Consider the following 24,325-nt stretch of genomic DNA (forward strand, 5'->3'; position numbering starts at 1 on the left):
TGTCTTCAATTATCCTATTCTTCTCCCCCTCCCTCCATGGTACACTGTATCCCATGGTGAGGTAGTTGCCCTGAAACAACTTGCCTTCTCTTCCTGGAAGGTTAATCCAGCAAAAGGCAATCTCATATCATTCCAAAAAGTCTGCAGCAAGTGTGTGCTGTGTATCCACTCTCAGGAGAGACAGAAAACAACATCTGTCCAACCTCAAGAATGTATTTTCAAAGTTGTCTCCCTCCTCCCACCTGGTGGCACCTTCATAAGTCAATCTCTGGTGTATGCTCCCCTTCCATCACTCCCCCCGCCCCTCTCTTCAAATGGCACCACAGCCGCCTCCGCTCGTGAGAAGGCCGAATGCCTCAATCCTGTTTGCTTCCAAATCTTGTGACCCATCTTCTCACTCTCGGTACTCATCCTTCCCTGTTGTACCCAACTGGATTCTGTGACTTTTGCACCGAGGTTCTTTCAACTCTCGAATCTGACTCTGCTACTGGACCAGACGGCTGGCACCAACTCACATGTCCTCGAAACCTGCACTTCTGCTCTTGCACATCCCCTCTCTGCCTTTTTCACCTTGTCATTTGCCCGAGGTCATCTTTCATCTGCTTGGAAATCAGCCAACATCACTGCACTACATAGAAAACTGATCCCCTTAACTACAGACTTATTAGCTTACTTCCAATCATCAGCAAGGTCAATGAATCCATCACCGCAAGTGATATGAAATCCTTGCTTTTCTCCAATAACCTCATCTCAGATAACCAATTTAGTTTCAGACCAATCATCAGCTCGGTCACGTGACTGCCACTGGTAACGTAACCCAGTGCTATCTGCCGCATGGTCGGGTAGTTGGCGACTAAACCGACTACCCTCACTGGCTTGCCAGTGGGGATGGTGACTGTGACATCCTGCAGGGCAAAAAACAATACCTGTTAAAGGGTGGATAAGAGATTGGGAGATGGTGTCTCCTAAAAACACCCATCTGGTTAGACCGGTTTTTTAGGTAGTAGGTTGTAGACAGCAACCGCTAAGGGTAGCACTACCGTTTGGACTTAGGAGCATTAAAGTGGTGCCCGGAACCATCTTACACTCTCCGTGTCAGGATTGCTGGATTTACTTTCTGTCTCACTCAAACTATTGCTACCGGGCTAGCTTTAATCTGTCTTTCTTGCAAACAAACATCATACACTTTTCATCATACACTTTTCTTACACATTTTCACTCCTAGCCTTGGTGTTGGGCTAGCGGCTAGGGTGCCGGCTTAGGATCCGAGGATCCTGGGTTCGAATCCCGGTCGATCGCTGAATTAACGCCAGGGGGGTTGACTCAGCCTGTCATCCTTCCGAGGTCGGCAAATTGAGTACCAGTTCACTGGTAATTCCCTGTTTGTCGTTAAAGGCGGCAAAAAGGGTTGGCGTCAGGAAGGGCATCCGGCCGTAAAACATTGCTTCAAAAAAAGGGGACCAAAAAACAACAACAACCACGGTTCCCGAAAAAGGCCAACCCCCGCTTTGCGGGGAAAAATGGTGTTGTGATTCTGAATCATGACATAACATCCTAACCCTAACCCTAACCCTAACCCTAACCCTCGCCTATGGAACTTCTACATTCCCTTCGATCTCATTCTTCCCTCCAGGGCTCAGTGGGTTTTTTTTGGTTTTTTTCACTCCTCACCTTTACATTCTCTCTTTTTTATTTATCTTCATGCAGTTATTTTATTTAAGGCCTGGTCTCGATGAGGACTACATAGTCCATGACTGGAGCCTTCAATATAAAAAAAAAACAAAAAAAAAACAATAGGTCACTCCACCTTTGACATGCTTCCTATACTCAGCCAACAATGGATGGAGGCCGGCAATGTTAGCCATGAGATTGGGGCTGTCTCTCTGGACATATCTCATGCTTTTGATACTGTCTGGCATCCTGCCTTACTCTCCAAACTCTCTGCCTATGGCATCCAAGGCCAACTCTGCACAAAGCTCACTGACTTCCTCTACTCTTATAGCCAACGTGTGGCTCTCAACGGAATCCTTTCATCTCCTCTCCCTATCAAGGCTGGACTGCCCCAAGGCAGTGTTCTGGGCCCAGTCCTATTCCTGATCTTCATTAATGATCTATCTGACTCCCTGGAAATCCCCTTTATCCATTTTTAAATGGCTTCACCCTCTGCCATGACATCCCTCATCCTTCAGACAGGCAGATTACAGGCTCTTCTCTCTCTTCAGACCTTGATAAAATCACAAGCTGGTCAAACACTTGAAATATGTCTTTCAATGCTGACAAATGTCACACTCTCACTATCTCTCTCTGGAAGGACCATCTGGCACACCCTCCTATGCACTTTCAAAACAATCCTCTGGAGGAAGTTCAGTCACTCAAACTCCTGGGTCTCATTATCATCAATGATCTTTCTTGGGCAAAGCACATTTCAAAATTGGCCTCCAAAGCCAGCCACTGACTGGGAATCCTCCATCGTACAAAGTCCTTCCTTTACACACCTGAACTCGTACAACCTACAAGGCCTTCATCTGCAGCTTGATGGTGTACTCCTCTCCCCCCTGGGCTGGCTCCCCTTCCTCACACTTTGCTCAGCTTGACGCCATGGAAACCAAGGCCTTCAAGATTATTGGAATCTTCCACGATGAAGCTGAGTCTATGGGTTTATCACTTTGCTATCGCAGACAAGTCGTTGGTCTCTCTACCTTTCTTCCTCCTTTCTGGTCTTGCACCCTCTGCTCTTTCTGTGGTTTGTCCACCCCTCTCCCAGGTTTCTGCAGGGCACACACTGTCCACCGTCAACCCCATTTTGCTGAATCTCTCAAAATTCAGAATCACTGTTCACCTCCACCCATATGCTCCTCTTTTTACCCTCGCCTATGGAACTTCTACATTCCCTTCGATCTCATTCTTCCCTCCAGGGCTCAGTTGCTAGAGGCTATCCAGTGGATACATTTAATGCACCAGATATGTGATTCATACACAGAATAGGCTAATCCAGGCTTCTAGCAACCAGACCCAGGTCTGCAAGACAGCTGTTCACCACCATCTCAGATCATCCGCAATCCAAAACCATGATCTTTCCTGCCCTCATACACCCCTCCTCCCTACATCCCCCCCACCCCCTCCCAATCCTCTCTCAAGCCCTTCCCCTTCCAAATTTCCAGTTTTCCCTCCTGAGAGTTTCCCTCTGTATCCATCTTGTCCACCCCATGCAACTTCTCCTGCCTATGGCTCCCCACACCCATTGTTTGTCCAAATCTGCCTCTATATTGGCCTTCAACCCTTCTGTTGGTGTTTCCCCCCTTTCTTTCCTTTTTCTTTGTCCTGTTATGTCATGATCCATTTAGTGTACTCGCTCTTCTCCAAGGAGCAGAAGTCAGCATAATATGGGTTCAAGTCTTTCAATGATCGTCTTACACTTCATTTTGTGCAAAATAATGCAGCGACTTTAAAATGCATACCTTTATTGGCTTGTTGCACAGAAAATCCACGCGCTCTGAAGGGAAAAACCAAGAGGCATTTACCGGTAGTTTGGCGGTTGAATAATGTATAGGTATTCCCTCAGGTTTTTTTATGCCTCCGCCGATAAAGTTGATGGAGGCACACACTGTGTGCGTCCATCCGGTTGTCCGTCCATTCGTCCGTCCGTGATAGCTTTTCGTTGCCACAATAACTAAAGGACGGCTGAAAGGATCTATGTCAAACTTGGTACATGTATGTATCATGATGTAAAATGTTGGCGGAGGCATATCGGTCGACGTCGCGGCATCGAAGAGTGCCGTTTTAGTTCTTCACTGTCACTTTCACTGTCGTCATTATTTTCTTCATTGGGATTAATAACAATGGCAACAATCTCTTCATCTGTCATCTGGTAGACCAGAGGTGCCTCTCTGTCACAATTCATCCACTCCACGATGTCATCTTCATGCAAGTCCTTGGCCACTTCAGTGTTCATACTCTTTGCATAACGTATCAATTATGCTGAGTCAACCTTCTCACTTGAAAGGTTAAAACCTTCAAAGTCTTCAAGTTGCTCAGTGTCATCGAGCATAGTGTTACGTGCTCCTCCCCGCCCCCCTGGTCACGGTGTACCTCCGAGCCCCGAGAGGAGTCACGGCAGAAAAATGTGTTATTCTGTATGTCAAAGATCAATGGAGAAGCCACCCCAATTGTTACTCACAAACAAATATTGTATTAAGATCAAACAAGAACAACAGTACAACAATAATAGTAATCAAAAGTACCATCAATATGTCCTATGATTGTACCATCAGTTTTGCAATATATAACTCACTGTGCTCCAAGTGAGTGAACCAAGAACATTCCCCAATGTCTCTTATTCCCAGCTTAAAGCCAAAGTTGATTCGCTCCAGCGATCGCCAGAACGATGTCCAATCGAGACCAGAATCCCGTGCGGATGGCAAGTACAGTCACACAGCCAAAGCTGCACAAAGGCGCCCTCAAGGCGACTGGGAAATCCAAAGGCGCCCCCCCGGCGACTGGGAAATCATACCCTCGGGTATGGACTTTCACGGCTCACAGTCGGTGAACCGCAAATTAATCTTCAAAAGCCACGGTGCACACACTGTCACACACACACACCAGATACGTCTGAAAGCGGTGAAAACGACTGACGAAGCAAAGAAGCCTTGCTCGCCGCGCGAAGCACGCGAGTCAAAATGGCCGACGACCCGTTCTTGAGACGTAACGGCCCGACGATAATTCTCCTCGGAATCCACCGCCAAAAACCTGACACGCAGGTTGATCGGTCACAGCGATGACAACTCTGTCGCAGGAATCCCTTTCCCGGGAAACCCGAAAGTTCGCGAGTGACTCCCGTTCGACAACGTTCGCTTCAGAACTTGGAGCAGCTCGGCTTTCTTGTCCGACTCACTCGCTTCGCCTTCTTTTTTTCCTCTTCCTGTTCGTCGCCGTCCGGTTCCTGTTTCATTTAAAACATTAACTTTTTACCTTTTGACAATAATAATTGCTATTTCCCTCAAACAACAATAATAATAATACATGGAACCAGAAATGTTTCAAGTGGATGAAAACCACAACAATGGAAGTGACGAATCCGTAACAATAGTCAAACTGAAGGGATCTAAATCAAACTTGGTACAAGTATTTATAATGATGAAAAGATGAGCTGATTAGATTATGGGGGCAACAGGTCAAAGGCCAGAGGTCCCGTTGGGTACAAATTCTGTTAACAAGCTAACTTGTGAACCAGCAATGGGATTTTGAGCAAAACTTGGCATAAGTATATATTAGGATGCAAAGATGAACTGATTAGATTTCAATGTCAAAGGTCAGAGGTCATGTTAGGCTAAAAATGTGATACTTGAAAACAGTTGAATGGATTTAAATCAAAGTTGGTACAAGTATGTATAATGATGTAATAATGTCTGTTTAGGCCTTAGGCACATCCGTCTACGTCGTGACGCTAAAATTTATTGATAAATCCTAATTTTTGTTTTATTTGGAAGTGTCCTAATTTATTAATAAAAAAAACATAAATTACATATTTGGTTGTATGTTGTATTCTGTCTGCAGCCACGTTCCTCTTTTCACATTGATCCCATAAGGTCCTAAGCTTGCACAACACGGTTTTGCCAAATGCACCATTTTCCAAGAACCTAAACCCTGTATTGGATGAGGGTTTACTGTATATTATCACTAGCAGAGTTACCTGGCGTTGACAGGAAAATAAATAGTCAGTCACGTGTGTGTAGTGGGCTTTTTATCAGAGGAAGTGTGGTCAGAGGAAGCCACGCCCTTTGGGCGCGCCCCGCTGCCACGCCCCTTGGGCACGCCCCTAGTCTAAATCTGATGCGCCCATGTTTTTTGTCGTGAAAAGTTACTCCCATGGACCCCCCTCTTCCCTCTCTAAGTCACTTCCTTAGGCTGTCCATGAGGCACAACCGAACAAACAGACGTTCACAAATAGGGTTACAGATATGCAAGTAATATCCACTGAGCACACAGAAAATATGCAGGAGGCAGTTTGTTGGTGTTTGGACAATAAATAATAAAAAATTATTGAGGTATCGGTAATCAACACCAGTTACATTTATGTGAAAAAATTAGTGAATATGTGAAATTCGTTTTCATCAGCTTGTTCCCTTCCTTGAAGGTCTATGAGTGGGTTCAGAATGGAGTCAAGGAAGCAACTTTCAACAGAACAGTTTGAGAAGACCCAACATCTGTGAGAAGGGTGGGCACAGCACAATATGAAGAGAATAGGGGGAAAAAAGCTGAAGATCTCCAACAATGATGTGAGATACACTTTACAACGCCTGAAACAAACTGGCTCGGTACAAGAGAAGACAAGGCCAGGAAGACCCAGAAGAAGCTAGCTCCCCACGGCAGACAAGCACATGAAATTGCTCAGCTTACATGTTAGAAGGAGAAAATAGTCAGTAGCTGACAAATGAAATGAGACTAGGCCTTAACATTAACATGTCGTCCAGCACTGTGCGCAGAAGACTGATTGCAGCAGGTCTCTATGGCAGAGTTGCAGCAAAGAAACCACTGCTGATCGCAATAAAATGAAAAGACTGAAATTTGCAAGGCAATTTTGAGGGTTGTTGCAAAAGCATTGGCACATTCAGTGCCAATATGGTGAATACGTCAAAACGGAACAGTGGAATCAGGTACTTTGGTCAAATGAATCTAAGTTTGAACTTTTTGGATCTAAATGATCATATGCGGAAGACCGGGAGAACATTGTGACATGCATTGTTTTTCAGTTAACTGTGGAATATCGGGCGGGAGGCTCTGTGACTGTCTGGGGTTGTATCCCAGCTTTTGTTGTTGGAAAACTTGTTAAAAACAATGGAACACTAGCAAAATAGATATCAGATACTGCAGTACAAGCAGATACTGCAGCAACATGCACTTCCTTGTGAAAATCATTTAATCGGAAGAGGAATCATTTTCCAACAAGATAATGATCCAAAACGCACTACTTCCAAAAGAATAAAACAGTATGTACATATTTGGAGAACAAGGCTACAAGAAGAATAAAACAAGAACAAGAAGAATAGAACAAGGCAAAAGAATAAAACAGTATGTACATATTTGGAGAACAAGGCTACAGCTGGTGTGCTTCAAATGTTGTAAGGCCACCCCAGAGACATGAGTCCTATCGAGGCCATATGGGATTGCCTTGGAACAGAGATGAACAAGAGGAATACAACGAACCTTTCATAATTGTGGAATGTACTACAGGATATTTGGTATAATATTCCAGTAAAAGCTCTTTCGTCATATTCAGGAAGCATGGGTAAAAGAGAGGTGGCACTCAATAAGGTAAAGGGTGCAAACATACAAACTATTGACTGATCCTATAAAATGACACTATTCTTGGTATTTACTCAAGCAGTTTGTTTCATGTGCATTTACAAAGGCTGTTACTTCACAATAATAAACACACATGACTGTTATCACTTATAATTTGATGAATTTACGCAAACGTATGAATATCATATGCCAAACTTTTGCACAGTACTGTAAATGTAACAATGCTTTCTTTTTTGTCTTATTTAATCTATGTTTTCAATAAAATATGATTGTGCACTATTCTGTTTTGTTTTCACTCTGCTATGTGAGCAATAATTCTGCATGCCGACATCCTGTTGACCCACTCCTTACTACACCTCAGGTCCTCGGTCGCCATGGCATGCTGTGCGTATTTTGCTTTCCTTTTAGTGTGCAGTCACACCTAAACTTTTCATTCAGGATTTGGGTGGGAGGTGGGGTCTGGGGTTCACGTTCTGGAGAGGTGTTCCTGCATAATTTTGTTGACATAAGCACATCCTTATCCTTTTCAGTGCATTATGTAGTCAAAATGCCATTGTTGGTGCAGGATACAACACTATGGTTGGTGAGCGAGGTCTGAAGTTGAGTGGAGGTGAGAAGCAACGTGTTGCTATTGCCCGAACCATCCTGAAAGCCCCTGAAATTATTCTGCTGGATGAGGTAAGACTATCATGATTTGACACAGGCATGCTGGTCACAAACTATTTTTAATCACCAGTATGTAATTTTATGTAATTTTATGGTGCAGTTTATGTAATTTTATAAGCAGTCAGTAATTTTATGGTGTATCACCCGTGAAAGTGACTAATTCTTATGGAACTTATCAGTTGGTTTCCTCTCTGATCTTCAATCCTCATAATTACATGTTGAAAAGTCAATTTGGAAGATGGAACACAAAACGGATCAGGACGCAACGTAACAAATGTAACAGAAGAAAAAGGGAGAAATGACAACAGTAGGGCAGAAGGAGAAAATAGATGGAGACGGACAAACATGGGATGTGGGTAATGATGAAGCATATGGGGAGAACGCAAGGGGTGGACACGATGGATACAGAAGCAAAACTTTGGGAGGGTGGGGTAGTTTAATGGGCGTAGAAGAGATCATGTTTTTGGATAGGGGATGAGTTGAGACGGTGGTGAACAACTGTCTTGAAGACCTGGAGGAAAAATGAAATTGAAGTGAGTGTGGAAGTTGGTTGCACAGGAAGGGAAAAAGAAGAACAAACGAGTGGAGGTGAGCAGTGGTTTTGGATTTTGGCAGCTTCATGAGTAGGAGATTGCTGGTGGACCACATGCATCCTGCTGATGCCTGGAGGGAGGGGGACGACAAAGCAAGGAGAGGGCAGAAGGTGCCATACTAGAAAGGAGGCAGAACAAAATGACCAGAAAGGAGAAGAGAGGCCATCGACCTGTCGGCAATGGCGAAGTGATTGGCCCATAGACTCAGCTTCATTGCGAGAAATTCTAATGATCTTGACGGCCTTTGTTTCCACAGTGTCAAGCTGAGCAAGGTGTGAGGCAGGGGCACCAGCCCATAGGGGATAGCTGTACTCCCTCAAGCTGGGGATGAAAGTTTGTAGGTGGATAGGAGCTCAGGTGTGCCAAGGAAGGACTTTGCACGATGGATGATGTCAAGTCGGCATTTGGCTTTGAAGGCCAACTTTGAAATGTGGCTTGCCTAAGAGAGATTATGGTTGAGAGTTTGCGTTTGATTGACTGAACCTCTTCAAGAGGGTTGTTGAGAAAGTTGATGTGAGGTTTTGCAGTACGGTTCCTTCAGAGAGAGAGAGAGAGAGATAGAATGAGTGTGTGGGATTTCTCAGGGTTAAAAGGCATGTTCCAAGTGTTTGACGAGTTTGTGATTTTGTCATGCCCTGAAGAGAGGGAAGAAGATGAGCGATGTGACAGCAGAGGGTGGAGTCATCAGCAAAGAGATAAAGAGGATTTTCCTTAGGGTCAGAGAGATCAATGATGAATATTAGGAATAGAATGGGGCCTAGAACACTGCTGTGGGGCACTCCAGTCTTGACAGGGAAAGGAGAAGAAAGGATTCCATTGAGTGCCACACATTTGCTATGGGATAGAGGAAGTCAGTAAGCCATGTGTGAAGTTGGCCTTGGATTCCATTAGCAGACAGTTTGGAGAATAAGGTGGGATGTTAGGAACACTGTATCAAAAGCTCGAGATATGTCCAGAGAGATGCCTCTGCTCTCATGTCTGATATTGAGGGCCTCCATCCACTGTTGGAAAAGTAGAAGCAGCATGTCCAAGGTAGAGTGACGAGCAGGTTTTTCGGACTCGTGAGCTGATGCCATCCGGTCCAGTTGCTGAGTGAGAGTCAGGGTTGCCAGAAATGTATCCACCATCTCAGGTGTATTCGGCCTTCTCATGAACAGAGTTGGTTGGTCATCAACAAATCCTGAAGAAGTTTTGCCATTGGGAGAAATCCGGGTTGGAAAGTACACAGATTGATTCAGTCCCAAGGAGCAACAGAAGTCCTTTGCAGAAGTGCCATGGCTGGTGAGAGAGGTACCAACACCCAGCCAATTAGCATGGTGACAATGAAAATCGCCCGGTGCAGAAATGTGAGCCGTGAATGATGTAACTTCAATGTTTCTGAATTATATTGTCCTACCAAAACGTTTGGGGATTACTATTTACAGACTTGGCATTTAATATGGAATATTTTTTTTTGGGGGTGAACTTACTTTTCAAGATGTCTTAGAACCAAAAGTTCATTGGAATTATGTTGAAATTATTCTAGATTTTGCTAATGTGACCTTTAAAAGAAACAAAAACCACATTTGACATTTCAAAACAAATAAATTGATCCTTGAAAGTGATGTAAACTGATATCGAACTCAATTCATGGACAGTACTGTGTTAAACTTCTGTACGTTTTCCAGAAGTATCTCTTTATTTTGCACATGAGCCAAAAATTTTTTTAACAAAAACAAAATTTTAATTACGACTGGGATTACGGACAGTAAAATTACAGTTCAGTACTTTGTGTAACCCCCACGAGCATTCAGGAGAGCACGTACACGTTGAGGCATGCTGTTCACGAGATTTGCCAAGGTTTGGACAGGAATCGCTTGCCATGCAGTGACAATAGCCTGCTGCAATTCACGCACAGAGGTCGGCTGCTGGTCCAAGTGGTCGATTTGACGCGTTAATTCTGCCCACAAGTTCTCTATCGGATTCATATCCGGGGACATGGCAGGCCACTCCATATGCTCTACACCACGGTCAGCAAGAAAGTGTTGGATCATGCGAGCACGATGAGGCCGTGCATTGTCATCTTGGAAGACAAAGTTTCCTCGAAAGGCTGCACGAGCAAATGGAAGCAATGTTTCTTCCAGAATGGCCCTGTACTTGAACTGGTTCAGGTTTCCATTCAGAACAACCAGGTCAATTTTGCCCCCTGCATGAAAAGCAGCCCAAACGGTCACCCCACCACCTCCAGCTTGGACTCTTGGCACTATACAATCTTTGTTGTAGGCTTCATGCACTTGTCTGCACACTCGGACGCGGCCATCTTGACGATAGACCAGAAATCTAGACTCGTCACTGAAGATCACGTGATTCCAGTGTCCTGACTGCCATTGACGGTGCTCTCTGGCCCACTGCAAACGGCGCTGGCGGTGTTGTCTGGCCAGGCGTGGCTTTCTCAGGGGACGCCTGGCACGATAGCCTGCTTGAACCAGTCGTTGGTTGACTAGCCTTCTGGATACAGGCAAATTTGTCAGTTGCTGCCACTCAGCCCTAAGCTGATTAGCTGACTTGGTACGGCCATTGCGGACTAACCGGTGCAGCTGGCGATCCTCCCTCCTTGTGGTTCTGCGGGGACGTCCTGGCCTCGGTATTGGAGTAGGGACACCCCTCTGAGCATTTCGTTTCAGGATCTTTGACACCTGACCTTGAGTGATACCATACTGCCGAGCAATAGCACGCTGTTTCATGCTGTAATTTCGTAAAGCCACCACTCCATGACAAACAGCATTGTCGAGTTGATGGACCATCTCCAGAGGAAGCGGCAATAACGTTTGGAGATGTGCAGCAGTTGTTTTCCACTAATACAGAATGCAACAACCCTTGTATACCCGACTGTGAAGCCAATCATCAAATGCACCTGTCCGTACATTTTGCCACGCCACCTGTGATATAATCCTGTTGTTGACTTCTTGCTGTGACAGACAATCAGTGACATGGTTCTTTTAACAAATAAATCACCAAAGTGTAAAAGAAACTCACCAGATTGATATACTGAGTTAAGAAAGTAAACCCAAGTCAAGAAAAAAAAATCCATATTAAATGCCAAGTCTGTAATTGATGGTGCACAATTGGATTTCCTGTGTATATATGTCCAATATTAATATGGTGAGCCTGACACCATTACCATTTCCATCAGCCTGAGCATTATGCTAATAGTCGAATATCTACTAACAGCATTTTTCATAGGTTGAAGGTGGGAATTATACTGGGAATTGAAGGTGGGAATCCTATACCTTGTCACCTATTTTTTTTTTTTTTCGTGCTCGATGTTGTCCAGCCCATAATTGGCAACGCATCACACACACCCTGCCATCATGAACTTTTTGTCACATCATGGAGGTCTGATGTGATGAGAGTCGCCTCTGTTCTGTCAAAACAGTTTGAATGTGATCTGTCTACCAATTAATTAACTTCATCCTTAAGGTGAATTTCCAATGGTGAGGATTGGTGTTGCTTTGGAAGACAATATTTAAACTTAATGATGACACTCCAATCGGTGATTTTAGGATAGTGAAAATATTTGTACTGTAGATGTCGTTCTATGATAACTTATGGTCTGTCCTCATTGGAACTCCATTAACTCCTTCCAATGATACATGACGATTTGAAACTGACCAATGAAAATGTTCCTTGACTATTTATCCTAAGTTTGTTGAGGATGTTCATGGTTATGAACTTTCTGTGTGCATGTAAGTTATTTTCACATGTGAATTGTGTATAATAACAGCAGGCTTAAAATCAGCTATTTTTGAATAAAAGTTTTTAAAAAAAGTGATACACCCCACCTGCTGTGAATGGTATTAACTATATATTGATCTATAAAAATGAAAGCAGTTGCTGTATGTTTAGTATCAATCTCGTGACAGCACTGCCCTCACATTTCAGGCAACATCAGCACTGGACACACACACCGAGCGAAACATCCAGGCATCGCTGGCCAAAGTCTGTACCAACCGTACAACCTTGGTGATAGCACACAGGTAAATGAACCTCTGCTTAATGAATGATGGACTACCTATTAAACCCTAAGAATTGTCACTATTGTAATTTACCTTATTTGTGGTCATTATTGAGCAATAAAATGGGAATCTTGATAATCAATAATAAAAATAATATTGATTCCAGGGCCCTAGCCACCCATTCCAGTGATGATGCCCTATGGTATCATTTTTATCAAACTGTGTTTCCCATGGGTAGCCGATCGCATATTTAAGGTTTCGCATTGATTGGTTAGGCAGTTTTAGGGGAGGGGAATTGTAAAGGGATTTCTTTGATCCAATATGGCTGCCAAACCATGTGACTTATGACATAGTTATTAAACCTTTTCTCCATGGGTAGTCGATCATATATTTGGAGTTTCATATCGATCGGTAAAGCGATTTCAGAGAATGAGGATTTAAAATATTTCAAATGGGTTAAAGGGGTAGTAATAATAACAATAATAATCTGAATGGGCATAATAGGATACCATGACAGGATAGCTTCGTCCCTGAATAATAATTATATATATGTAGCACTTCCTGCCAATTGGTGCAAGGCACTGAATAAATTTTTCTTAATGCTCAAATCGAAAGAAATATCTTAAATACTTCATGAAAAAAAAAACAATGGTCCAGCTCTTACTGGATTGGTGAATCTTTGTGGTGAATATTCTGTCATTAAATTTGGCTGAATGGTGAGGAATAGGATATTTTGTACTCCCTGCCAGGCTTTCTACCATCATTGGCGCAGACCTCATCCTCGTGCTGCAGGATGGACGCATCGTTGAGCGTGGCAGGTAAGCCTGCGGTTTGTAGCACAGGTGTCCCAGACTGGTGTTAATATCATGCGTATTCACCTTTTCATTTTGCAATGCTACCTTTTAAGGTAATCTTTTCTGCTTTGGTCATGAGTTTTAATTGAACCCGATTCGATCAAAAATTGAACTTGGGTCCTGGCAGTGCAGAGGTGAGCACAGCCACTAAATCCATAATTATATGATACCCATTGCTTACTTTTCATGCAGTAAATCAGCACTTAATCTGTTACTTTTTGACAGTATCTACCACAAATAACATGCAAGAAACTAGAAAGCCACTCAGTAGAGCGCAAACTCCCACCGTGGGTGGCCGCTGCTGAGCCCTATCTTCCAATGGTAAAAAAATCCTTCAAAAATTCCTGGATCTGGAATAATATCCTGAGCTTCACCAAAAACTAATCAATTCTTCCTTATCCCAAGGGCAATCATCCCATCAACTTTCAACCAAATCCGTTCAGAACTTTTCCAGATATCTTGTTCACAAACACACGAACATACGAACACACACACACACACACACACACACACACGGACGGACGGACGGACAGACACGATCGCATGCATTACTCCCTAGCGGGAGTAATAATTTATATTACTAGCGTGACTCAGCACGCTCCACACACCTCACTACACATTGTTTCAGAGGGATAGGCATCTTTGACCATTTCGGTGTCTTTTGGGTCTTCAGGGTCTTCATGGTGTTTTGGGTCTTCATGGTGTTTTGGGTCTTCAGGGCCATTTGGGTCTTCAGGGTCTTTTGGATCCTCTGGGCCTTGAAGGGTATTTTGGGTCTTTGGGGTGTTTTGGGTCTTCGGGGTCTTCAGTGCATTCCTCTCCGCTCCCACCTTTTGTTCATATGTGTTCTGTACCGTCCTCCAAACAGTGATGACTCCATTTACATTTCGCTGTCGGACAACATGGACCAACTTCTATCAACTCATCCAAACTCTCTCTTCCTCATATGTGGCGACTTCAACTGTCATCATGCCAGCTGGCTGGGTGTGGGTTCATCTCTCACCAGCCATGGCACCTCAGCAAAGGACTTCTGCGACTCATTGGGACCAACACAATCTGTCAATTTCCCGACCCGGATCTCAGTCAATGGAGTATCTTCTCTTCTGGACTTGGTTGTGACCAACTTCCCTGCAAATGTCTGCTGCTCTTCTTCTGCTCCAATCGGTTCTTCTGATCATGTGCTTGTTAAAGTGGACACCTCTCTGGCCATTCACAGAGAGCCTCCTCAGTACCGACGAGTCTGGCATTTCACTCAGGCCGACTGGCACGGTCTGCAAGCAGCCATCAATCATCTGGACTGGTCTCCCATCTCTACTGCCTCTGACATCAATTCTTCCTGGGAATTCATCCAAAGCAAACTGCTCTCTCTCATGCCCAGATTTATCCCATCTCGTATTCAGTTGTCTTACCCTTCCTCCCATCCATGGTACACTGAATCTTGTGGTGAGGCAGTTGCCCTGAAACAACTTGCCTTTGCCTCTTGGAAGGCAAATCCAACTGAAGGCAATCTCAGTTCCTTCCACCAAGCTCGAAACAAGTGTGTGTCTACCCTCAGGAGTGCCAGGAAGCACTATCTCTCCACACTCAAGTTTGAACTCTCAAACCTGTCTCCTTCCTCCAAATCCTGGTGGCATCTGGTCAAATGCGTTTCCGGTGTTTGTTCCCCCTCCATCCCCTCCCTCACCTCAAATGGCTACACAGTTGACACCGCACGTGACAAAGCCGAATGCCTCAACTCTGTGTTTGCCTCAAAATCTTGTGTCCCAAACCCATCTCTCTCTGTTCCCACCTTTCCCAGTCGAACCCAACTGCTCCTGGACTCTGTGTCTTTCTCTCCTGACAAGGTGGAGAAGTTTTTATCAAACCTCGACTCTGATTCTGCAACTGGACCAGACGGCATCAGCCCACGGGTCCTAAAATCCTGCTCTGCCGCTCTATCTCACCCTCTCTCTGTTCTTTTCACCCTCTCTTTTGCTCAAGGTCATCTGCCAGCATCTTGGAAATCAGCAAACATTAGTGCTTTACACAAAAAAGGTGCAAAAACAGATCCTTGCAACTACAGACCAATCAGCCTGCTTCCAATTATCAGCAAAGTCATGGAATCCATCATTGCTTCGGATGTCAAATCCTTCCTCTTCTCCAATGGCTTGATCTCTGATCATCAATTTGGATTCAGACCAGGTCATTCTACTCTGGACATGTTGCTTCTGCTGTCTCAACAATGGATGGAGGTCTTCAATGCCAAACAGGAAATCAGAGCTGTCTCATTTGACATATCACGTGCCTTCGATACGGTCTGGCACCCAGCTCTGCTCACCAAACTCTCCTCCTATAGTATCCATGGAAATCTCCACTCATGGCTTGCGGACTTCCTCTCTGGTCGAAGGCAACGTGTGGCCCTGAATGGATTTCTCTCATCTCTCCTTCCTGTTCTGGATGGAGTTCCCCAAGGCAGTGTTCTGGGCCCTGTGCTATTTCTGGTCTTCATCAATGATCTCTCCGACTCTCTGGAAAATCCTCTCTATCTCTTTGCTGATGACTCCACTATCTGCCGCTCCATTCCTCATCCCTCAGATCGGCAGTCTGCAGCCTCCTCACTCTCTGCAGACCTGGACAAAATCACAGACTGGTCAAACAAGTGGAACATGTCTTTCAATCCTGACAAATCTCACACTCTTACAATGTCTCTCCGAAAGGACCGACTGGAAAACCCTCCCATCTACTTTCTCAACAATCCTCTCCAAGAAGTTCTGTCGCTCAAGCTTTTGGGTCTCACTATCTGCCATGATCTTTCTTGGGGAAACCACATTTCCAAGCTGGCCTCCAAAGCCAGTCGCCGACTGGGCATCCTCCGTCGTGCGAAGTCCTTCCTTGGCACACCTGAGCTCCTCACCACATACAAGGCTTTCATCCGCAGCTCAATGGAATACTGTTCCCCCCTCTGGGCTGGTGCTCCTGCCTCACACCTAGCTCGGCTTCACGCTGTTGAGGCCAAAGCTTTCAGAATCATTGGAATCTCCTGCAATGAAGTTAACTCCGAGGGCCTTTCACTCACTCACCGCAGGCAGGTTGGTGGTCTTTCTGTCTTCTACCGACTCCTCTCCGGCCTTGCTCCCCCAGCTCTCTCTGTGCTCTGTCCCCCCAATATTCCTTCAGGTCGCACAAGATCTGCCTGCAATCCTATTATGGTTAAACTCCCAAAATCTAGGCTCTCTGCTCACCTTCACTCCTTCATTCCCCTTTTCTCCTGCCTCTGGAACAAACTCCCCCACTCCCTTCAATCCCAGTCTTCCCTTCATTTCTTTAAAACAGCTGTTCACCACCATCTCTTATCTTCCCCCATCCAAAACCTTGATCTTTTCTACCCCCGCTAATTCACCCCAGAGTCCTTGCAGTGTTCATATGTTTTATACCTCTCCCACCTCCCCCCCAAGTCCTCCCGATGTCCCTGCTCTCAAATGTTGTGTTTGTGTCCTTCCCCCTCTCTCCCCATCTTGTCTGCCGCTCCCCTTGTTTTTTGTGTGTTGTGTGTCGGTTTGACTTTTTGTGTGATTAATGTTAGCTCTTTCACGAGCTTCGATCTTGTATACAAAAAAAAAGAGAAAAAAAAAGTGTCTTCAGGGGCTTTTGGGTCTTAAGGGCCTTTTGGTTCTTCTGGGTCTTTAAGGGTATTTGGGGGTCTTCAAGGTGTTTTGGGTCTTCAGGGTATTTTGGGTCTTCGGGGTCTTTTGGATCCTCTGGGCTTTTCAGGGTATTTTGGGTCTTTGGGGTGTTTTGGGTCTTCGGGGTCTTCAGTGTCTTCAGGGGCTTTTGGGTATTCAGGGTATTTTGGTTCCTCTGGGTCCTTAAGGGTCTTTGGGTCTTCGGAGTCTTTGGGGTCTTCATGGCAATTTGGGTCTTCAGCGTATTTTGGATCCTCTGGGCCTTTAAGGTTATTTTGGGTCTTTGGGGTGTTTTTGGGGTCTGCGGGGTCTTTGTATTCTTCTGGGTGTTTTGGATCTTCGGGGTCTTTTGGATCTTCAGGGTCTTTTGGGTCTTCGGGGACTTTGGTGTGTTTTGGGTCTTCTGGGTCTTTGGGGTCTTTTGTGTCTTCGGGGTCTTTTGTGTCTTCGGGGTCTTTTGTGTCTTCGGGGTCTTTTGCATCTTTGGGGTCTTTTGCGTCGTCTGAGTCTTTTGTGTGTTTTGTGTCTTTGTTGTGTTTTGGGGCTTTGGGGTCTTCAGGGTGGTTTGGGTCTTTAGGGCATTTTGAGCCTCAGGGCCTTCAAGTGTATTTTGGGTCTTTGGGGTGTTTTGGGTCTTTAGGGTATTTTGGGTCATCGGGGTATTTTGGGTCATTGGGGTGCCCCCCTACGCCCCCCTACCTCCGGAGCTGTGTAAAGGTGAAAGGGCATCCCATAATTAGTCCACAAGCATACACATCAGCCAAATAATAGAATACCCCTGTTGATAGTTATCTCTTATTCTGTGTTTTAGAGTAAGGCTGTGTCTCCCATTAATTAAAGTACTCCATTGCACCAGTGAAAGAGAATAGATCCCCTTTCCTTCCCATCCCCAAAATCTCCATTTCCTTTTACACCCCCCTTCCGTCATTGCCGGGCCTCGATTGCCGAATTACCTCCCCTCCAATAACCGCCATTGAACATGTGCTCGAATCGGAGAAGAAAGGCGTGCCCGCCCGTCGTCATCAAGGGCGGAGCCAGAGGGTCGCGCGACCAACCAGGGCCGAGGTGAGCACCCCGATGGGCGTGTCCAAAAGGCCGGCGGCTTAATCGCCGGAGGCGCTATAAAAGGCGCGCACGCAAGAAGCAAGGAGTTGGTCGTCAGAGGAGGGTCAGTGGTTGCGTTGGTTGCGGTGGTAAGAAGTCGGTGGTGAGAAGTGGTGGCGTCGAGTGGTCAGTGGTTGCGTTGGTTGCGTTGAGTTGTCGATGGTGAGGAGACACCAGGGCCAAGAGAGAGAAGGTGCCAAGGGCCATTACCAGCAGTTGCGCCAGAGACGGCAGACGCGCCCTGAGCTGAGCCAGAGAAGCAGCTTTGGCTCCACAAGCAGCGTTGACTCCACCAGGCAGCTTCAACCCGTTACCCCGCGGGGACCAGATAGCGGTGGCATCGGTGGCCATCGAGGTCCAGCCGACGTCCCGTGCGGGATCAAGCCCGAACCATCTGCCCCAGCTGAACCTTCCCATTCCTCCTTCCAACATTCATTCCATTCCATCCTTCTTGTGTACGTGAGTTTGTTCTGTTTGTTCTGTCCTGGGTTAATTAAGCTGGTATAAGTTAATAATTGCACTGTGTCTCTGATCCTTCTGTATATTATTTTATTATCTTTCCTTCTCCTTGGTTACTTTGAGCATGTAAATAGTAGGAATAAATTTAGTGGTATTTCCAACCTTTTTGTCTTCTTCTTCTTCTTCTTCACATCCGTGTCGCCTTTGTCTTTTCCCTATTGACTCGCTGCGGTGCGATCCGGCCAACGTTTGGGTGAAATCGGGTTCTAATCGGGGAGTAACTGTTCGGTCGCGGAGCCTTCGCTCGGCAAAGTAACATCTAAACCGCGATCAGCGGGGCCATTTGGGTATTCAGGGTCTCATGGATCCTCTGTGCTTTTAAGGGTATTTTTGGTCTTTGGGGTGTTTTGGGTCTTCAGGGTCTTTAAGGGCCTTTGTGGTCTTCAGGGTGTTTTGGGTCTTCGGGGTGTTTTGGGTCTTCGGGGTGTTTTGGGTCTTCGGGGTGTTTTGGGTCTTCGGGGTGTTTTGGGTCTTCGGGGTGTTTTGGGTCTTCGGGGTGTTTTGGGTCTTCAGGGTGTTTTGGGTCTTCGGGGTGTTTGGGGTCTTTGGGGTGTTTTGGGTCTTTGGGGTGTTTTGGGTCTTTGGGGTGTTTTGGGTATTCGGGGTGTTTTGGATCTTCGTGGTGTTTTGGGTCTTCGGGGTGTTTTGGGTCTTCGGGGTGTTTTGGGTTTTCGGGGTGTTTTGGGTCTTCGGGGTGTTTTGGGTCTTCGGGGTGTTTTGGGTCTTCGGGTTGTTTTGGGTCTTCGGGGTGTTTTGGGTCTTCTGGGTGTTTTGGGTTTTTGGAGTGTTTTGGGTGTTCTGGGTCTTCTGTGTGTTTTGGGTTTTTGGGGTGTTTTGGGTCTTCGGGGTCTTCAGGGTGTTTTGGGTCTTCGGGGTCTTTTGGGTCTTCAGGATCTTTTGGAGAGGTATAAAACACATGGACACTTCTCGGACTTCCAGGAAAGAAGTCGGTATTTCAAAAAAGGTGGATCTGGGGTGAATTAACGTGGGTAGAAAAGATCAAGGTTTTGGATGGGGGAAGATAAGAGATGGTGGTGAACAGCTGTTTTGAAGACCTGGAGGGAGGAGTGGGATTGAAGAGAGTGAGGGAGTTTGTTCCAGAGGTGGGAGAAAAGAGGAATGAAAGAGTGAAGGTGAGCAGAGTCTTGATTTTGGCAGTTTCACCATACGAGGGTTGCTGGCAGATCTTGTGCGACCTGCAGGAATATTTGGGGGACAGAGCATAGACAGAGCTGGGGGAGCAAGGCCGGAGAGGAGTCGGAAGAAGACAGAAAGACCACCAACCTGCCTGCGGTGAGTGAGTGAAAGGCCCTCGGAGTTAGCTTCATCGCAGGAGATTCCAATGATTCTGAAAGCTTTGGTTTCAACAGCGTGAAGCCGACCTAGGTGTGAGGCAGGAGCACCAGCCCAGAGGGGAGAAGAGTATTCCATTGAGCTGCGGATGCAAGCCTTGTATGTGGTGAGGAGCTCAGATGTGCCAAGGAAGGACTTCACACGGTGGAGGATGCCCAGTCGGCGACTGGCTTTGGAGGCCAGCTTGGAAAGGTGGTTTTCCCAGGAAACATCATGGCAGATAGTGAGACCCAAAATCGTGAGTGACAGAACTTCTTCAAGAGGATTGTTCAGAAAGTAGATGGGAGGGTTGTCCAGACGGTCTTTTCGGAGAGACAGAGTGAGAGTCGGCGATTTGTCAGGATTGAAAGACATGTTCCACTTGTTTGACCAGCCTGTGATTTTGTCCAGGTCTGCAGAGAGTGAGGAGGCTGCAGACTGCCGATCTGAGGGGATGAGGTATGGAGCGGTAGAGAGTGGAGTCATCTGCAAAGAGATAGACAGGATTTTCCAGAGAGTCGGGGAGATCATTGATGATGACCAGAAAAAGCACAGGGCCCAGAACACTGCCTTGGGGAACTCCAGCCTGAACAGGAAGGGGAGATGAGAGAAATCCATTCAGGGCCACACGTTGACTACGACCAGAGAGGAAGTCCGCAAGCCATGAGTGGAGATTTCCATGGATACCATAGGAGGAGAGTTTGGTGAGCAGAGCGGGGTGCCAGACCGTATCGAAGGCACGTGATATGTCAAGGGAGACAGCTCTGATTTCCTGTTTGGCATTGAGGACCTCCAACCATTCTTGAGACTGCAGAAGCAGCATGTCCAGAGTAGAATGACCTGGTCTGAATCCAAAATTGATGATCCGAGATCAAGCCATTGGAGAAGAGGAAGGATTTGATGTCACAAGCGATGATGGATTCCCAGACCTTGCTGATCATTGGGAGAAGGCTGATTGGTCTGTAGTTGCAAGGATCTGTTTTTGCACCTTTTTGTGCAAAGTGGTAATGCTGGCTGATTTCTCAGCAGATGGCAGATGACCTTGAGCAAAAGAGAGGCTGAAGAGAATTGAGATATAATATCAGAAAAGAGAATAACAGAGAAGAGAGGGCGATGGCTAGAAAGTGAGATAGAGCGGCAGAGCAGGATTTTAGGACCCGTGGGTGATGCTGTCTGCTCCAGTTGTAGAATCAGAGTCGAGGTTTGACAAAAACATCACCTTGTCAGGAGAGAAGGACACAGAGTCCAGGCGCAGCTGGGTACGACTGGGTACGGTGGGTACACTGAGGGATGGGTTTGGTTGGGACACAAGATTTTAAGGCAAACACAGAGTTGAGGCATTCGGCTTTTTCACGTGCGGTGTCAGCTGTGTAGCCCTTTGTGGTAAGGGAGGGGATGGAGGGGGAACAAACACCAGAAACAGATTTGACCAGACGCCACCAGGATTTGGAGGAGGGAGACAAGTTTGAGAGTTGAATCTTGAGAGTGGAGAGATATTGTTTCCTGGCTCTCCTGAGGGTCGGCACACACTTGTTCCGAGCTTTGTGAAAGGAAAACTGAGTCTGACAACTTGAAAACTGAAAAACTGACAACTGAAAACAACTACTGAGTCTGAAAACTGACATCTTGAATGAGCTTGAACAGTTTTGTCAAGAAGAATGGGCAAATATTGTCAAATCAAGGTGTGCAAAGTTGGTAGAGACCTATCCCAACAGACTCACAGCTGTAATTGCTGTCAAGGTTGCTTCTACAGAGTATTAACTTGGGGTGGAGGGTGGGAGGGGGGGGGGGGGGGAGGGGTGGACACTTATCCAACCAAGATATTGTAGGTTTGTATTTTGAATACATTTCCTGAAATTTGTAGAATTTTTTTTTTTTAATGCTTGCAAGTTGCGGGTTACGATGTGTAAATAAAGGTGGGAAAAGTGTCATTTAATGCAATTATTTAATTCCAGGTTATAAGGCAATAAAAGTGAAAATTTTGAAAGGGGGTGTTGACTTTCTATTGGCACTGTATGCAGGTGATTTTGTTTCGCTATCAGATCCAAGATGGGTGACTGGTGGCCATTTTGTTACTTAAACGTGTCCCCAACCATTTCTCGGACATGCATGGAACAATTTTGTTCAATTTGGCACAAAGATAATACGTGTGAGTATACAGTCAGGTGAAAAAGTAAGTACACCCCATGTAAAGTTTTGACTTTTTCAACATATTTCAACATACAGCTATTTGATCTTCATTTCAAATATATTGATAGATAAAGGTGACATAATATAACAAATATCATGAAACATTTACCTTTTGTAGTCCATTGTATAATTTAAATAAACATAAATGCAAATTTCGCATGTGGAAAAAGTAAGTACACCCCGACATTTATCACTACTTCAAATACCTGAACTTGCTGGGGCGGCCTGGCCTGAACAAGTTGGCAGTTGTTTGGAATCTTCTCCACTTGTAGATGATCTTCCGGACAGTCGAATGATTGATTTCAAATTGTTTGGATATCTTTTTAAATCCCTTCCCAGACTCGTAGGCATCTATAACCTTCTTTCTGAAGGCCTCAGAGAGCTCTTTTGATCTAGGCATGGTGATGCCACACACTTCAACAACAAAGAGCAAACCAAACTAAATGTCTGAGGTTTAAATAAGACAGGTTCCTCCAAGATCCTCTCTAACGATGTTCTAATCATTTGCACCTGAGCTGGTGCACCTGATTCTAATTTTAGGTATTTGAAGTCGTGATAAATGTAGGGGTGTACTTACTTTTTCCACATGCGAAATTTGCATTTATGTTTATTTAAATTATACAATGGACTACAAAATGTAAATGTTTCATGATATTTGTTATATTATATCACCTTTATGTATCAATATTGTTGAAATGAAGATCAAATAGCTGTATGTTGAAATATGTTGAAAAAGTCAAAACTTTACATGGGGTGTACTTACTTTTTCACGTGACTGTACATATGGAGAATGTTTTGTTTTGTAATGCGACCAAAGATGGCCAACCAGCGGCCTTTGACTCTGTACAGCAAAATTACTAAAACCATGCTATGACGTTTTATATCTTTTTCTCCTTATTAATCATGGCAAAATATTGGGGTCAATTGACTGTACCTTCAATTATTATGGGATCAGTAATACCATAACCACAAGTTTACATCTCCAAAAAAAATCACTGGACATTTTTCCCACAAGGATAGGTTTCCCACAATGGCAACTTTGGATTTTGTCATGTGATGATTGGCATTTATAATCACTGCTGACGAATCTGGTAAATAAAGTAAACTATTGAAGGAACTGCGCTCCAACGAGAGTCGAAAGAATTGACGCGACCAAAGACGGAATTCGTCCGAGTTGCTTTATTGAAACAAAACAGCTCAGGTATTCTGACAAGCCCGTTTATCGGGCAGCAATATATATACACATTTATGTCGGGAAGTTTGCCCGGCAAAAGCTATACCGGGCATGCCCGGGTGTCAAGGGCGAGCCTTGGAAAGGCGAGTCTGGACCTGCCCGGGCGTGTTTGGCTGCGGCCTGGCAAGTCGATGCTGGGCGTGCCCGGGCGCTCTGGGCGAGCCCTGGAAAGGCGATAGCGGGCATGCCCGGACGCTCTGGGCGAGCCCTGAAAAGGCGATAGCGGGCATGCCCGGACGCTCTGGGCGAGCCCTGGAAAGGCGAGAGCGGGCATGCCCGGGAAAGACGAGACCGGGCATGCCCGGGAGGTTCGGGCGTGCCCGGGAACAGTAAGTCCGGGCATGCCCGGGAGAGGCGCGTCTGGCCGTGTTCTGGCCGGTGCAAGGCGATTGTGTGCATCCAGCGGTAACCGCTACACACGCCCCTCCAGAATCGACCTGCACCGGCAGGGTCAATTTAAGGGGGGTCCGGATGACCCGGCCGAAGCGACCCCTGGAGGGTCGTGGGGAGGGGTCCGACGTGGTGGTGGGTGGTCGAGCGGGGGGAACTGTGGACGGGGGGCGGCCTCGCCGCGGAGGAAGGGCCAACCGTGGTGGTCGGTCGACGTCCATGTGCGCCGGTTTGAGGCGGTCCACAGAAATCCTGTCCGGCCGGCCGCCGAAGTCGACGATGAAAGACTTGTCGCCCCATCGCAGGACCCGGAAGGGCCCGTCGTACGGCGGCCGGAGTGGCCCCCGGTGCGCGTCATGACGCACAAAGACGTACTCCGCTGTGCGAAGCGCCGGGGGGACGTAGGACTGGGGGCCACCGTGGTGGGACATCGGCACGGGGGCAAATCGTCGGGCGGCCTCCTGGAGGTCCGAGCGCTGGCGAG

General features: G+C 46.0%; 1 protein-coding gene across 6 annotated transcripts in view; it reads left to right on the top strand.

Moving 5' to 3' along the window:
* The window catches only part of ABCB6 (ATP binding cassette subfamily B member 6 (LAN blood group)), a 129,124-nt gene that overhangs the window by 99,784 nt on the left and 5,015 nt on the right, over positions 1-24,325 (top strand). For all 6 annotated transcript variants that reach the window (XM_068120014.2, XM_068120022.2, XM_078778571.1 and 3 more), the window contains exons 18-20: positions 7,868-7,980; positions 12,483-12,577; positions 13,306-13,374. In XM_068120014.2, the coding sequence (XP_067976115.2) occupies positions 7,868-7,980; positions 12,483-12,577; positions 13,306-13,374 (277 nt within the window). The remainder of the gene's footprint in view (positions 1-7,867; positions 7,981-12,482; positions 12,578-13,305; positions 13,375-24,325) is intronic.

The sequence above is a fragment of the Myxine glutinosa genome, chromosome 1 (genome assembly GCF_964187855.1).
Source record: "Myxine glutinosa chromosome 1, kmMyxGlut1.1, whole genome shotgun sequence".
Taxonomy (NCBI): domain Eukaryota; kingdom Metazoa; phylum Chordata; class Myxini; order Myxiniformes; family Myxinidae; genus Myxine; species Myxine glutinosa.